Raw genomic sequence first — 15,785 nt, 5'->3', positions numbered from 1 at the left:
CTGCTTACGGTGCCTGGCATACGAAGGCCCATTCAGTTGTATACACAGAACAGGTGCATTGCGTGTTGGGGCATTGCTTCCGCATATCTGGCCATTTATTTAATATTGTCTCAAAGCCATCGATACCAATTAAGAGAACACTATTGTTATCTTGAAGATCAATCCACCCATTATAACACGTTATTCCAACACCTGCAGCCTGCTGAATTCTCTGAAAGATATCAAATCAGTCTATACTGCCCCGAACAGTCAATATGAAGTACACTCAAGCTATCGTGTCGCTTTGTGCTCTGGGGGCGATTGCAATGCCCCTTACGCGTGAGTACGGTTGAAACTGTCTGGTCTACAGTTGCTAATACAAAGATTAGCTGTAGCTAGCCGCGAGGCTCCCATCGTTGGCGACTCTTCTATGTCTCGCCGCGAGGCTCCCATCGTTGGCGACTCTTCTATGTCTCGTCGCGAGGCTCCCATCGTTGGCGACTCTTCTATGTCTCGTCGCGAGGTTCCCATCGTTGGCGACTCCTCTATGTCTCGCCGCAAGGCTCCTATTATTGGCGACTCCTCTACGGCTCGCAGCGTGGTCCCTCTTGAGTATTGACTTAATACTCATTAATATAGCTACTATCCTTCATGGAAATTAATAGATTATGTACTGTATGAGGGAAGGGGAGGTAGTACTTAGGCGATATCTAAGGGTAGCTTTTTTAAGTACACTAGATAATTCTTTCTAGCCTCTACTAGATGCTAATTAGAGTACTTATTTTTTAGATAACTTGGTAGTAACTAAGTCACTTATTTATCCCTTAGATCGCATCCCCTTGGAGCTAGTGAAGACAACTGAGTATCGCCATTCCGCCACTACATGGTTTGAACACGTTCAGGCCGCTGGAGACTTTCGGGAATCAGATTCTTTGAAAAGTCTGATCACCGATTTTCTCTTCGAAGAAGTTTGCCCTAGGAAGGCTTCTCTAATGTTTAAAGGCTGGTTACGGGCTGCCTCATGGATACATGTCCCTTCAATGGAATGTACTGACCCAGGAAAATCAATAATGTTCCCTTTTGAGCAGCTGCTATCATTTGCTCTTAGGGTCAACTGGCCAGAAATTGCACCACCGGCTTGTAACCCATATCTGCGACATCACAAGAACGAAAAAGACAGCTATCACAGGAGGCTCGTGTATGTGTGGCGGCTGTCGTCAGCCACACCACGTGCCATGTCACATGAACGAGCTCGAGGGCCCCCTTTATATAGGCCCTCCACCCGGGAGATTCATCTTCCCACAATACAAGCCTTTTCACTCGTTCGGATCTTCCTATCTGCTGTGTGCTCTAGCTCGTGAGAACAGCATTACTGTTCTAACAAATGCCCCGTTTTCAAGCGGTCCGGATTCCATGAAAGAACACTTCGCCTACGCTTTACGCAAGGGAAGGACTAAGTTTGCACAATGTTTGGCTCGTTGCTTGCTCGCAATGACAATAGAAAGCAATCCTCTGGTGGTCGCAATAGAAGAGGGGGCTTCCGACCTTGTACTTCGATTCTTGGGTCAAGAGCATGGTGGCTTTGACGCAGAAGTACGCGCCATAGTTGTTGCGGCAAAGTGTTGCAACATTGATATTCTACGAATGCTGGCAGAGCACAACAAACCTGCTCTGCTTACCGCAGGGATAGAAGCCATTCAAGCCGTTATAAAAGAGACGAAGCTAGACATACCGAACCGGCTAGAGGTCGTATACTTCATTCTGGATAACGATTCCGATGTAACAATCACCAGGGAAAAGGCCATCCTACTCGGTGCCGCTATAATAGGAGATACTGGTCTGCTTCGGGTTCTATTAGACCACAGGATCGGCTTAGGCTTTCTATCCGAAGCTCTGGTCACCACTGCTTCAAGCGGAGACCGAAAACCTACAGAAATGCTATTTCAAAATGGAGCAGAAAGGACAGATAAACTCGCTATCATTCGTGCACTCAACCTTGACACTCCAATTCCAGCTGCCAATCTCGTTAAATCTGGCTTCGAGGTAGAAGGACGCTACCTTGAGAAGTCTCATACAGCATTACATTATGCAGCAAAAAAGGGGTTTGAGGATGTGGTCTGGTTTCTGTTGGAGCGGAATGTATTGGTCAACGTATACAATCGTAACCACAAGACCCCCTTAACTCCCCCACCCCACATCCGAGACACCCCCACTTCCGAGACATCCGAAAATCCCGCATTTCTCCTCTTTCATCAACATCACCACCTTTTTCAACTATCATAACATTTTATATATATAACTAAACAACGCCATTTTTTCAAGATACCTTCTTTAACCTATTTTAAAGTAATATACTAAAGATAAGCTTTATTAGGCCCTTCTAGATATATAGGATAGGTATAGTATTTAGGCTACTACTTCTAAATAGGGTATACTATACTAGTTACTTTATTATTAATATTATAAGTAGTAAAGTAAGAATACTGCCTTTACTTATATATAATACTTATCTTAGGCCTAAGAGGATAATCTAGCTACCTATATATCTCTTTAAGTTACTTTTAGTAAGTAGATTACTTATTAATAAGTAAAAAGCTTAGTAAAGTATATAATAAATAATAAGTATCTTTTTATAAAAAGAAAATAAATAGCTTAGTTTATATAGTAAAATCTATTTATTAAAACTATTTAATTTAAAGTAATTAATACCTAGTAATAAGTAGCTTATTTTCTTAAAGTTATTAAGAATTTCCTTTATTACTTAGGTAATATTTCTACTATTTAAGTAATTTATTTATCTAATAAATAAAATATAAATAAAACTAGTATTATAAAAGGTAAAAAAGTTAATAAGCTAGTATTAGGCTTTATAATATTATACTATATCTAGAAAAAATAACTAGGATTCTAAGTATAGGTATTTATTATTAAGTATATATTTACTACTAGGAGCTTTTTACCCCTCTTACTTATATATAAAAGTAAGTTACTTTAGGCCTAGTAGTTTATATCTAACCTATTTAACCTATTTAAATATAAAGCTAAGTAATTTATAGTAATAAATAATAACTAGATAACTAATAATACTACTCTTAAATAGCTAGAGAAGGTCTTTATCTTATATACTAAGCCTACCTAGCTAGAAAAAGCTAAATTACTAGTTCTTAATAAGTATTATACCTATATAACTATTAACTTTATTTAAAAATACTAGTAGTATTATATCTATTTTTTTATTACTATATACCTTTACTATTCTCTAGCCACTAAATATAGTTATCTTTAGCTTATTAAAGTGGGCCTATTACTAAAAGGTTAGATATCTAGAATTCTAGATAACTAGGTAATAGATTTAACTATTACTAGTAAAAAGGTATTTCTAGAGTATTATTTTAAGGCCTAAAAGTTATTTATTATAGATATTAATATTAAGAGTAGCTAGAAAGCCACTAGGTTATAGCTAGTATCTAGAAGGCACCTTTTATCTAACCTACTAGTTACTAAGGCCTAGTAGGCTAGCTAGTAGTCTAGTAGCTAATAGTGAAATAAAGCTAAATTTATTATCTTATAGTTAACCCCTTATTAATTTACTAATTTATAGTACTAATTATATTAGTTAACCTAGCTAGGTAAGAGTAAGTTAAATACCTATACTATTTATTACTTATTTAAAAAGGTATAAAAAGAATATAATAAGTAGGCTTTTAAAGTAGCCTTTTAAAAAGGTAAGTTAACTTGTTAAAGGCCTAGTTAGATAATATATAGTTATATAAGAGGAAAAAGGTCTACTTACTACCTAATAGTACCTTTACTACTATAAAGAATATAATCTAGGCATAAAGTCTAAATACTAGTAATATAAATAGTGTAGATAAATTTAGGGCATCTAAATCACCTAGTAAGACTTAAAGTTACATATAGGTAGGTAGTAGAGATAGTGAAATAAGTGGTGATAGTGGTGGTGATAATGGTGATGATAATGTCTTGGATGTGGGGATGTCTCGTAAATAGGGTGGGGGAGTTACATCTTGCTGCCTAAAGACGGCGAGCAAGCCGTGGATAGCTTCTCCTGGATCACAGAGCAGATGTTCTAGCAGAAGACATGGCTGGCAGGATTCCTTCAGATCTCGCGGAAGCAGGAAGACATACATCAACAGAGAAGACATTAAGGGCGAGATGCAACAAGTGTTTAATAAGTTACAAGAGAAGAGTAGGTTAGCACTTGGAGTAAGTAACTAGATCGTAACTAACGCCTCCTATGGAAAATTGTCAGAGGGTATTTAGGATTCTTCTACCCTGAACTAGAACCTGAGATCTAGAATGGTAGTAATAATGTGTGTATCCGTAAAGTAGCCAGAGTATCTAGCAGTACTCGAAGTCGCCTCAAGGCAGGGGTGTCTCCACTTTTAAGCATTTCGAGAGTATGAAGCTTTTCACGAAGTGATACCTTGAAAGTTTACACCCCCCCCCCCCCCCCCCCCGCTGAAAAGCGGCTACGTAATTATGTAATCTTAATTATATACAGGGTGGCAGGGGTAAGTTTTTTCCCCCTATGATGTTATCCCCCATAGCTGACATCATGATAGAGGGGGAATATTCACCAAAAGTGAAGTTCTGTAGTAGGGGGGTGAGCATTAGTTACCTAACAGGGGGAAACAACTTCGGCCGGAAACCATCGTACCTAGGCTTTAATCATCGTAGTTAAACTGTAGGAGATAAAGTGCCCGACCTATGAGTCATGTGGTTTATGCCTTGCGCTAAGAGAGTGTTCAAAATCACATAAATAGGTCAAATGCCCGGATGGTAAATTGTTTCCAACTATGCCTCAAGTTCACAAACGAAATATTCACCAGCAACTAGGTAGCTTCACCTTTGATCAAAACAATCTAATCCACCCTTTTCAATACTTTAAAATGAGACTTTTGCCACTTTTCACCCTTATTGCAGTCGCGGCTGCCACACCATTCCTAAAGGAGGAAGACATCACAGGTGACGCTCTGAGCCTCAGTAAACGCGACTGCGGAACATGCTATCAGCACGTCAACCTCTGCTGTGATGCCAATGAATGCGAGACGGTTTCATGCTAAGCAGGAGTGGTTCTGATGACAGGTTTATACCTATCACGATATGTAAGTTACTATTACTGCCTATGTAACTAACGGTATTGTTTTGTTACATGATAATACCCCTTTGTTCTGTAGTATATGCTTCTTTCTAATTTAGAAACTAGTAGCTTTGATGCTTATTATTTACGACTACGCGTAGTGTTAAAGGGTCTTAGGAGGGGACTAGTGTGGCTATTAGACTGCTACTGCTGTTTTATAAACGTCTATGTTAGGATATTTAACCAGCCGTTAGTAGAGCTAATCTATAGTTACGTGACTTATCTTATATAATTTACCTTAGCACCTTACTTATACTACTATAAATATCTATAGTAAGAACCTCTTCTTATTCTTCTTTATTATTATTATCTATAACGTATATAATAAGTAAGTTAATTAGATAAGTAAAGCAATTAGCCCGCTATAATTATAGTCTCTTCTTCTTTTTACTACGCGTCTAACTACTAAAAATAATATATTTACTAAATAATAAAGCCTAATTACTCTTAGCTATTAAAGCTATCTAAGGACCCTATAAAACTAGTATTTAGGCTGTATTACGTATCTATTTAGTACCTTTTTTTATATTATATAACTATCTTAATAGAAAACCTTTATAATTTAACACTATAGCTAACTGTTGGTTTTACTAGGGTGGTAATACGGTTAACCGTACGTATTAATAGGCAAGTGATAAGTAATAGGGGTAAATACTGGTTCTAAATTATACGTAAAGGAAAGGAAACTATTGTGGGATTACGCAGTAAATCTACTACGTAATATCACTATAAATCTAGTAGATCTATAGTAAATTAGCTGTAGTTATTCCAGCTGTTTAGCGTTAATTTATACTGCTAATATTTAGGTAATAGTTAACATTATAACACTAGTAACCTTCTAAAGTGCTATAAATTATCCTATTTTTTAGTTATTTATAAAAGGCCTAAAAACGTAATAAAAACAAAAGGCTAAAAAGTATTTAATACTTTTTATATATATAACTTATTATATATATAAAACCTATTTATTTATCTATATCTCTAATTAACTACTATTAATTAACTACTCTAGCGCTTTATTAGGTAATATCTTTATAAATCTATTTACTAGGTTATTTTTACTTTATATTTATTAGATCTTATAGATCTTATATTACTTATATAACTAGTAAAGCACTATAATATTAATTATAAGTTACTTCTCCTTAGTAGTACTAAGCTTTATAAGGTACTTATAGAGGAAGTATAAGTTAGTATAAAAGATTATTAGGATTTATAGTAACTTAAGGTAGTTAGTAATTATTATAAGTGTAGTGCTAATTATATAAGTAACGTTAGCACTAGTAACTATATTATAGACTTTAGAGGCTAGTACACTATATATAACTTTTTTATACTTTATTAAGCTAAAGTAAATAATATTACTAGTAAGTATAAATTTCTTATTATTAGTAGTAGGCTATATAATATTACTTTTATTAGTAAGTATAATAATAAAGCTAAGTTATAAGGTAAAATTATAGTTATTTATAAATAAGCTATTAATAAACATAAAAAGCTTTTTAGTTATAAGGTTAATTAGCTAAAAAAGTAGGCTATAGTTAAGGTGACTTATTTACTACTTAATTTAGTAGTTAAGAGCCTTAATCTCCTTCTCTATAGGCTCTTAGTATTATATAGTAACTAAATAGTTATAGTAAGCTTTAGGTTAGTAGATTAACGTAATATACGCCCTATAGGCCCTTTACTAGATAAAATCTTACTTAGTAGTAAGTAAATTTATATTAATAGGCTAGAGCTTCTTACCTTAATCTTTTTAGTAAAAATTTATTTTACTATTATAGCTAAAAGAAAGTACACTACTATTAAAGGTAATAAAATTATTAACAGTTAATAGTTACTTAGGCTTTATAGTAAAAGTTACCTTCTTAAGCTCCTTCTCTTTATAGGTAGAGAATTTATTATCTATAAGGCTAATTATATTATCTATTTATATACTAATAAGGCTAAGATCCTTATTATTAGCTAATAAAATAAGTAGGTAGGGGTTAAAGGTTAATAAATCTATCTAGAGATTCTTTTTATAGTAGTAGTTATATATAGCCTACTAGTAGGTTCCTGCCTTAGTAATACTATAAAGCAGCTTTATTACTTTTATAATAGAGTTACTAAGGTAAAGATAGTAAATTTATATAAGAAGTCTTATAAGAATAATGTAGTTAAGTAGTATTATAAATTAGGCATACGCCTAGGTAATATTATATAACTAGAGGTAAAATCTATATTATAAAAGTAATAAGGTAAGGGTAAGGATTAGTTATTAGGCTATCTATTAGATTATAAGTAACTATATAAGAATTATCTCCTTACTATTATTAGTATAGCCTTAGATAACTAACTATAATTTTGTTATAGGACAAGGTAGTAAGTGCCTATAGTTAGGAGATAGATAGATAGTAGGGACTAAATACCTAATAAATACGTAATACGTTACGTGTGCCCTAGGTATATATCCCTTTAGTAGGTAACCCTTTACAGAAGAAAGGTTAACTATAAATACACCTACTATCTATTACCTATCTTATCCTATGTTATTTATTTAGCTCCTTATTATTATTTATCTTACTTTACTACTTTACTATTACGCTTTATTTTTACACTATATTACTTTATAACACTACTACAGCCTAGCTTTATCCTATAAGAACTATAATAGCTTCTAGAAAGGCTATATTAAGTAGTAGTATAACTATCTTAATTTATACTATTTTATTACTTTTACTATCTTTATTATTTTTATTAAGTTTTTTTTTTTACTACTATATAGTAAAAAAATATATATACCTTAATAAAAGTAGAGGGCTTAGAGACATAGTATGCTAAGAACGCTCTAACCTAAATAAATCTCTAACCTTAGGTAATTCTATATATAGCTTTAAGAAAACCTAACCTATAAGGTTACTTAGTAACTACCCTAAAGCCTCTATAATAATATATAATCCCTTATAACTATAGAATTTAATAAGGACACACTATACTACTTTAGTAATAACTAGTAATAAGGCTTCTAGTTAGACGTTAGCTAGGCTAATAACCCCTTTTAGATTAAAGACACCCTTTATATAGTAAAAAGGATTATTAGAGATATAAGAATTAACTTACTACTCTTATTAAGACTATATAGTAAGGCAGAGGATATCTAACTATCTTATAGTAACTTATAAAGCTTTTAGTTATCTAAAAACCTAGTTATACTAAAAAAAAACCTAACTAAGTAAATACTACTTACCCCTTAAAAAGAGCCTCCCTAATAACTACCCCTAAGTAAAAATATTATAATAAGTAATATACCTAAATAGGAGGGAAGTATTTTTTTAGACCTATTATCCTTAAGGTAAGTAGAAGCTACTATAATAATATAGTCTAAGTTAAAAAGTAAGAAATAGGAAATTATAAGCTTACTAGGCTATAACACTATCTTACTAGTAGGCTTACTTAGACTATAGTTTTTTACTATACTAAGCTAATTTCTAAATAGTATAGGTTACTATACCTAAGGCTAATAAGAATAAGATATATACTTACCTTTAGGGTAGATATAATACTTACTGCCTTTAGCTTAGGGTTAGGTAAGGAATATAGTTCCCTTAAGTTAGTACCCTAGTAGAGAGGCTAGCACTATAACTATAGCTACTTAATTAATAAAGTTAAAGTTAATAGTAAGATAATTATAAAAACACTAGGACCTAAGGAGCACAGCTTAGTTATAAAATAACCTTAGCTAGTAGGGGTAGTAGAGAAGCTTATAGTTAACTATAGCTATACTACCTCTACTAGTATTAAATATAGAAGAGCTTATAGCAGCCTTTCTTTATACTATAACTACTTAGATATAAGTAGTAGTAGCACTAGTAACTACTATAGCTACCTTAGGTTATTCTTTAGCCTAGCTATAGATACTGTCTGCTATAAGAATCTTCTAGCCTAATACTAACACTAAGAGGTATTTACTAGACCTTATCTTTTATAACTACCTTATAATATATTACTATAATATAAAGCTCTAGATCTAGGTAGTTAAGGTAACTTATATAGATCTTTTATCCCTATAGCGCTTCTATTAGATAATAAACTAGTACTTTTATAAATAAGTATAAAACTAGTAAGAATTTTAACTTACTAATATAAAGTAAAATATCTTTAAGTAAAAAGGCTAGCTAGTAATCTTAAGGTAATTTAGGTACTACTTTAGACTAACCTTAGTTAAAGTAGAAAAGTAGTTCTATAAAAATTACTTTACTACTAATAAGATTAATAAGTAGTATAATATTTATACCTTTACTTAATCTTACTTTAAGTATACTAAGGTGTAAGGTAACTAGACCTAATACTAATAGCTAATAAGGTTTTATAATAACCTTATACTATAGCTATAGTAATTCCTTTATAAGCCTAAAGATTATAACTCCTTAGATAAGTATATTACCTTTACTAAGGAAAAACGCTAAGCCCTCTAAGACGCTGCCTTACTATTATAAAGTACCCCTATATACACTAATAACATAAGTACTTAAAGCAGTATAAATAATAATATAGCGCTATAAGGAAGTATATTAGAATAACTAGAAAACTACTACCTCTAAGATAAGGACCCCCTAGAGACTAATAAAGAAAATATAGCTCTATAAGGATCTAATAATAATAACTAGTAATAATAAGATAACTACTAGTATAAAGGAAACTTCTAGAGAAACACCTAAAGAAACTATAAAGGACACTAACCTTATAGTAACTATAAGTATAAATACTATTAGGCTAATTTAGAGCGTAAGGCATAAGACTAGTAACCTTAGTAAGGACCTTAATAAGGAGGTAGATAGTAGTAATAAGTAAAGTATATATAAAAAATAAAAGGTAGGAATAAAGTATAATTTATTTAAGAGTATAATAAGGATATAAACATTAAGATTAATAAACTTATTAATAAAGGGTATATCCTTAAGACTACTAAGGAGTTCTTACTAATAATAACTAACACTATAAACTTTATTATACTACTACCTACTAAGATTACTATAACCTTAGTAGACTATAAGGAGATCCCTAAGACCTTTAAGGAGGTTACCTTACACTAGGATAAGATTAAGGAGTACCTTATAGAGGTAGCTAAGAGTAATAAAGGCGTAAAGTAATTACTAACGCTAAGTAAGGCTATAACTTTTATAACGCTAGACTCTTTTAAAGAAGCACTATATAATAGTAATATAGTAAACTTTACCTTCTAGATAAGGGAGGTAATTAAAGCTGTTATAAAGCCTAATAAGAAGAGAAACTAATATAAATACACTTACCTATAAGTAAAAATCTAAGTAAATAAGAACTTAAAGGAAAACGCTATATACCTAGATATAGGTGTGTCTGTTATTCTAGTAGACTATAAGTAGGTAAAGAAATTTATAAGAAACTTATAATTCTTTATAGTAGAACTATAGAGAGTAGGGGCAGTAGGATTATTATTTACCCTTATAAAGAATGTTACCTTTAATATATACTTTAATAAAGTAGTAAAAAGCACTAAGATAAAGGTCTATACTATAATTACTACTAAAGTAGTTAAGAAGCTTCTAGCTTAACTATTACTAGGTACCTTATTTTATAATAACTATAAAGTAGTTATTAACTTTAATAAGAAATAGGTAAAACTTTACTCTACTTATAACGTAATAATACTAGTAATAGTAAAGAGCTATTTCCTTATAATATAAAGAATTATAGTGTAATTTACTATAATAATCTAGCTAAAGTTAATATACTACTTTTTAGTTAACTTTATTAACCTCCCTAATAAACATAATAATAATAGGAAGCTATATAAATACTATATATTCTTAATAAATATTTATATTTTAGACGTAATACTAGATTTATTATCTACTAAAGCAGTACTAGTCTATAATAATATAGATATACCTATTATTATTAAGAAAAGCACTAAGGTTATGTAAATCTTACTAGTCCTAGGGGAAAAAAGCGCGTAGGCTATTAATAAAGGGACACTAGATACTATTACTAAGAGTAACTCTATTAACTTTATTAACGTTACTAATAACTTCCTTAATATAGAGGGGGAATTTACTATAGGAGCTAAAGAAAAAAAAGAACTACTAGATATCCTTACACTACTATAGGAAATACTAAGATATAGTATATTAAAGCTAGATAAACACCTTATAATTATTAACTGCTATAATATAGAAATCTACACTAATAACCCTAAATTTACTAAAAGACTTAAAGAGCTCTTAGATAAGTATAATATTTACTATAACTATAGGTTAATACTTATACTAAATAGAGATAAAATATAGATTAAGCTTCTAATTAAATAGTAAAATTAGAAATAAAACGTCTATATATTTCCCCTTAGTCTTAAGGATATAGAGCTTATTAATAACTAGAATAATAAGTAATATAAGATTAAGAAAATAGGTTAGTAGTAACACCTTATAGCACTAGCCTGCCCTCTCTTTATTATATAAAAACATAAGGAGGACAGAATAAAGCATAAGGGGCGTGTAGTAGTTAATATAAGGCTACTTAATAAATAGGCTATTCTAGACGTATATCCCCTACTAGACTAAAAGGATATTATATAATCCCTTTAAGGTAAAAAGAGGGTAATAGTCTTTAATACGTTAGGGTTCTTTTACTAACTTAGCGTATATCTATTATATTAAGATTATATAGTAATAATTAGCCTATAAGGGCTTAAATACTTTAACGTAGTGCTAATAGGCTTTAAGAACTCTTTAGTATACGCCTAGCGGTTTATAGATTAGATCTTCTTTAAATACTAACACTTTATTAGGGTATATATTAATAATATTATAATCTTTAGTAACTTAGATAAAAAACACCTCTAGCACCTAAAGATAGTCCTAAAGATCCTTAATAAATACTATATCTATATTAAAGCACTAAAGTTATTTACTAGCTTTCTTATAGTAAAGCTTTTTAGCTATATTAAAAATAGAAATAGTATTTATAAAATAGATAACTATATCTAGGCCTTTAAGTAGCTTATATTCCCTTATAGCCTCTAAGACCTTAAGAAATACCTTAAGATAAGTAAATAGTTATATATAAAAATCCTTTAGTTTAATATAATTACTAAGCCTTTTTACTATAAGAAGATAAAACTTACTAAGTAACTATAAAAAGATAATATACTAAAACCTAGTATAATATATTAGTATAAAGTAAAGATTATAGTAAAAGAGACGTTTAACCTTATGCCTAAGGAGCTTAATATATAGAGATTACTATAAAAGAAACTTTATAAATAAGTAATAAGGTATTACTATAACCTTAAGAAACTGCTTTTCTTTAAAATTAACGCCTATATTAGTAGTTTTAAGCTTATAGTTTTTTAACTAGATTATAACTAAGATAATAAGAAAATACCTAGTATTAATATAGAAAATAAACACGTTAAGCTAATCTTATTCCTTTTATAAACTATAACCTAGGTAAAAAAACGTTTTAGTGCTACTAAGGCTAAAGTTATAGCTATTATATAGGCTGTAAAGAAACCCTAGAAGCTTATATAGTCTAATAGGCATAAGGTTAATATCCTTACTAATTATATAGTAGTAAAAGGAATTATTACTTATATATTACTAAGGATAATAGACCTTAATAAGGCTAACCTCTACCTTACTAACGTAGTAAACTACCTCTCTTAGTTTTACCTATATATCTTTTATATCTTTAGTAAGCTTAACGTAGTACTAAATATACTTTTCTACTTACTAGTTATATAACCTAACCTATTAGAATATTTCCTATAGAAAAATAAGCTTACTAATATTAATAATAATAATAAAGGAGATATAATAGTATTAGTATAGTATATAAGTAATAAGCCCCTAAACCCTAGGACAGCTACTACTATAATAGTATAAATTAATAATAACTTTATAAGAAGTATAGTCTTAGGCTACTAAGGTAATAAAAAATTTAAGAAGTTAAAAGCCTAAATTAAGTACTTATATAAAAGTAACTAAGAATTTATAACCCTAGATAAGGCTAAGAGAGAATAATAACTACCTTATAAAAAATAGTAATAGCTATAAGTACTAACCCTACCTTAAGTAATTAATAACAGGGGACTAATCTTTTATATTACATTAGATAAAATATATAGACTTTATATCTTAAAACCTATAGTAAGAAGAATCTTTACTTTTACTTATAATAAGAAGTTTTACTTTAGGCGTAATAAGATACTTACTAAACTATATAACTTTTATATACTAAGAAAGGCTAAGCTAGTAAAGTTATATCTTGCCTATTACCTAACCTACTAAAGTAACTAGATAAATTACTAGAAGGCTATAAGATTACTTTAACTTATTATAACACCTAAAGTGCCTTACTATACTATCTTTATAGACTTTATTATAAATATACTTAAGGTACCTATATAAAGTAGCTTCTAGGTATTACCTAATTACCTTATATTTAACTACCTTTATACTATAACCTATAAGTTTAATAAAAAGACGTTACTTATCTTAGGACACACTAGGTATAAGGCTTACTACTAGGCTTAGGTACTTTTATAAACTTTTATAATATATAACTAGGGCCTACTAATAGCTATTATTAGTAATTATAATCTTAAATTTATATTAGCTATTTAAGTAGGAATATTTAACACCTTAAAAGTAAAGCTGCTTATCTCTATAGCGTACTACCTCTAGGCTAATAGTTAGAGTAAGAGGACTAACTAAATAGTTAAGATTACTATTTAGTTTTATATATATACTAACCTAGACATACTATAGATTAATATACTCCTAGCGCTATAACACTTACTTAATAACTTACTTATAGTTATAATAAGGCAGTTACTAAATAAACTAGTCCTTAGATTTTACCTATAAATAGTACTAAAGTATATTAGTACTAAGGGACTACTAATAAAGTCCCTAGACGTACTACACTAGATTTACTAATCTAAAGCTCTAGCTTTAATTAATATAGTAGGATTAATATAAAAGGAGTAATATAACTATTACTATTACCCTATAGACTTTACTATTAGTAATAAGGTATTCCTCTAACTTAGTAAAGGCTACTTTTTTCTTAATAAGCCTAAGAAGAAGTAGTTACTATAATAAGTAAGACCTTTCTATATTACTTATATAGTTAGGCCTAGTGCTTATAAACTTAACTTACTGCTATAATAGAAGGTACACCTAGTAGTGTTAACTATATAGCTATAGAAAACACTCTTAGGTAAAGACCCCTTTAGTAGGGAGTAATAACTACTAGAGCTAGTAAAAGTTAATAGTATAAAGGAGTATAAGGTTAAATAAATTATAAGATAAAGAATTAACTAAAGGAAGAATTAGCTATTAGTTAAGTATCTTATTAAGTAGAAAAGGTACTTACTAGTAGATAATATATAGGAGCCTTATAAGAATCTTACGCTAAACGCTAGTAATCTTATAAATAGATATAAGAAGGATAACCTTATTAACTAGAGCGTAGAGTATATAAAGAAATAAGGCTAGAAGCTAGCACTAGGGGAATTCCTCTAGAACTATACGCTAACACTACTTAAATTATTATAATTTTTCCTAATAACATAAGGTAATACTTAGCCTTATAATATTATTCTTAATAACACTTTTATTTTTAATTTTTCTTTTAATAAAAAGAAATAACGCCCTTAATATACTAACACACTCCTTTTATTAAATTATATAGTAGTATAGTAAAGAAAACTTAAATAACTATAAGTTATTAGTAACTAAAAGAAATAAAAGGAGCACCTACCTAAAATAAGTAACTATACCTACCTTACTTATACCTATAGTTAACAGCTAGAGGATATTTTAACCTACCTACTTATAACTACTATTTTTCTATTTTTTAACCTATCTAACTTATTACTTTTCTTTATAATTTACTACTACCCTTTATATTATAATTTACTTCTACTTTTTATAACGCTAGTAGTAGTTAAAGCTAATTATAAGTATAATATATAATCTTATAATTACACTATTAAGAGAACCTAAAGCTTTATAAGTAATTTTAACTTATATAAGGACATCCTTAACTAAGACACCTTTAACTTTAATAAATTTATTAATAAGGACGTTAATAATAATAAGATATCTAAGTATATTAACTACGCTACTTAGGCTAGTACTACTAGTAGTTAGTAGCTTATAGAGAAGTATAGTAGTAGCGCTATAAGACCTAGCTTTACCCCTATTAATCCCTTAGCCTAAGGTAATAACTAACTAAACACTAGTATAAGTAGTATAGGTAAGAAAGGCTAAAATAATAAGGCTACTATAGAGGACCCTAACTATAGTAATAATAACGCTAGTAATATAGATCTTAACCTTAACTCTAATAATAATAAGGTAAGTAGTAAGAACTCTAAGGTGTCTAAAGTCCTAACTAAGGAAATTAAACTCCTAAATAGTATTTATAATAAGACTAAGGAGGCTAATAAATATATTTAGTAATAGAAGATAGTTAAGTAATAAGAGAAGTGTAATAAGCTTCATAAATATATTAAGTAATATCTTAATACACTTAATTAAGATAGCACGCTATTAACTAAATAAAGCGCTTGTTAGTATATAGTAGGTATGGTTTTAGGGGGAGGGTAGTTACG

At 30.0% G+C, this 15,785-nt stretch overlaps 1 protein-coding gene across 1 annotated transcript; it reads left to right on the top strand.

The window, feature by feature from the left end:
• Nucleotides 1–254: 254 nt before the first annotated feature.
• Nucleotides 255–598, top strand: GLRG_06222 (uncharacterized protein; the record flags this gene model as incomplete). Its single annotated transcript, XM_008096907.1, has 2 exons — nucleotides 255–318; nucleotides 369–598. 2 exons carry the CDS (start codon nucleotides 255–257, stop codon nucleotides 596–598), a joined length of 294 nt encoding a protein of 97 aa, XP_008095098.1.
• Nucleotides 599–15,785: the final 15,187 nt, after the last annotated feature.

The sequence above is a fragment of the Colletotrichum graminicola genome (genome assembly GCF_000149035.1).
Source record: "Colletotrichum graminicola M1.001 genomic scaffold supercont1.23, whole genome shotgun sequence".
Classification (NCBI taxonomy): Eukaryota; Fungi; Ascomycota; class Sordariomycetes; order Glomerellales; family Glomerellaceae; genus Colletotrichum; species Colletotrichum graminicola.
The sequence above is the reverse complement of the archived record's forward strand: the minus strand, read 5'-3'. Positions and strand labels throughout refer to the sequence as shown.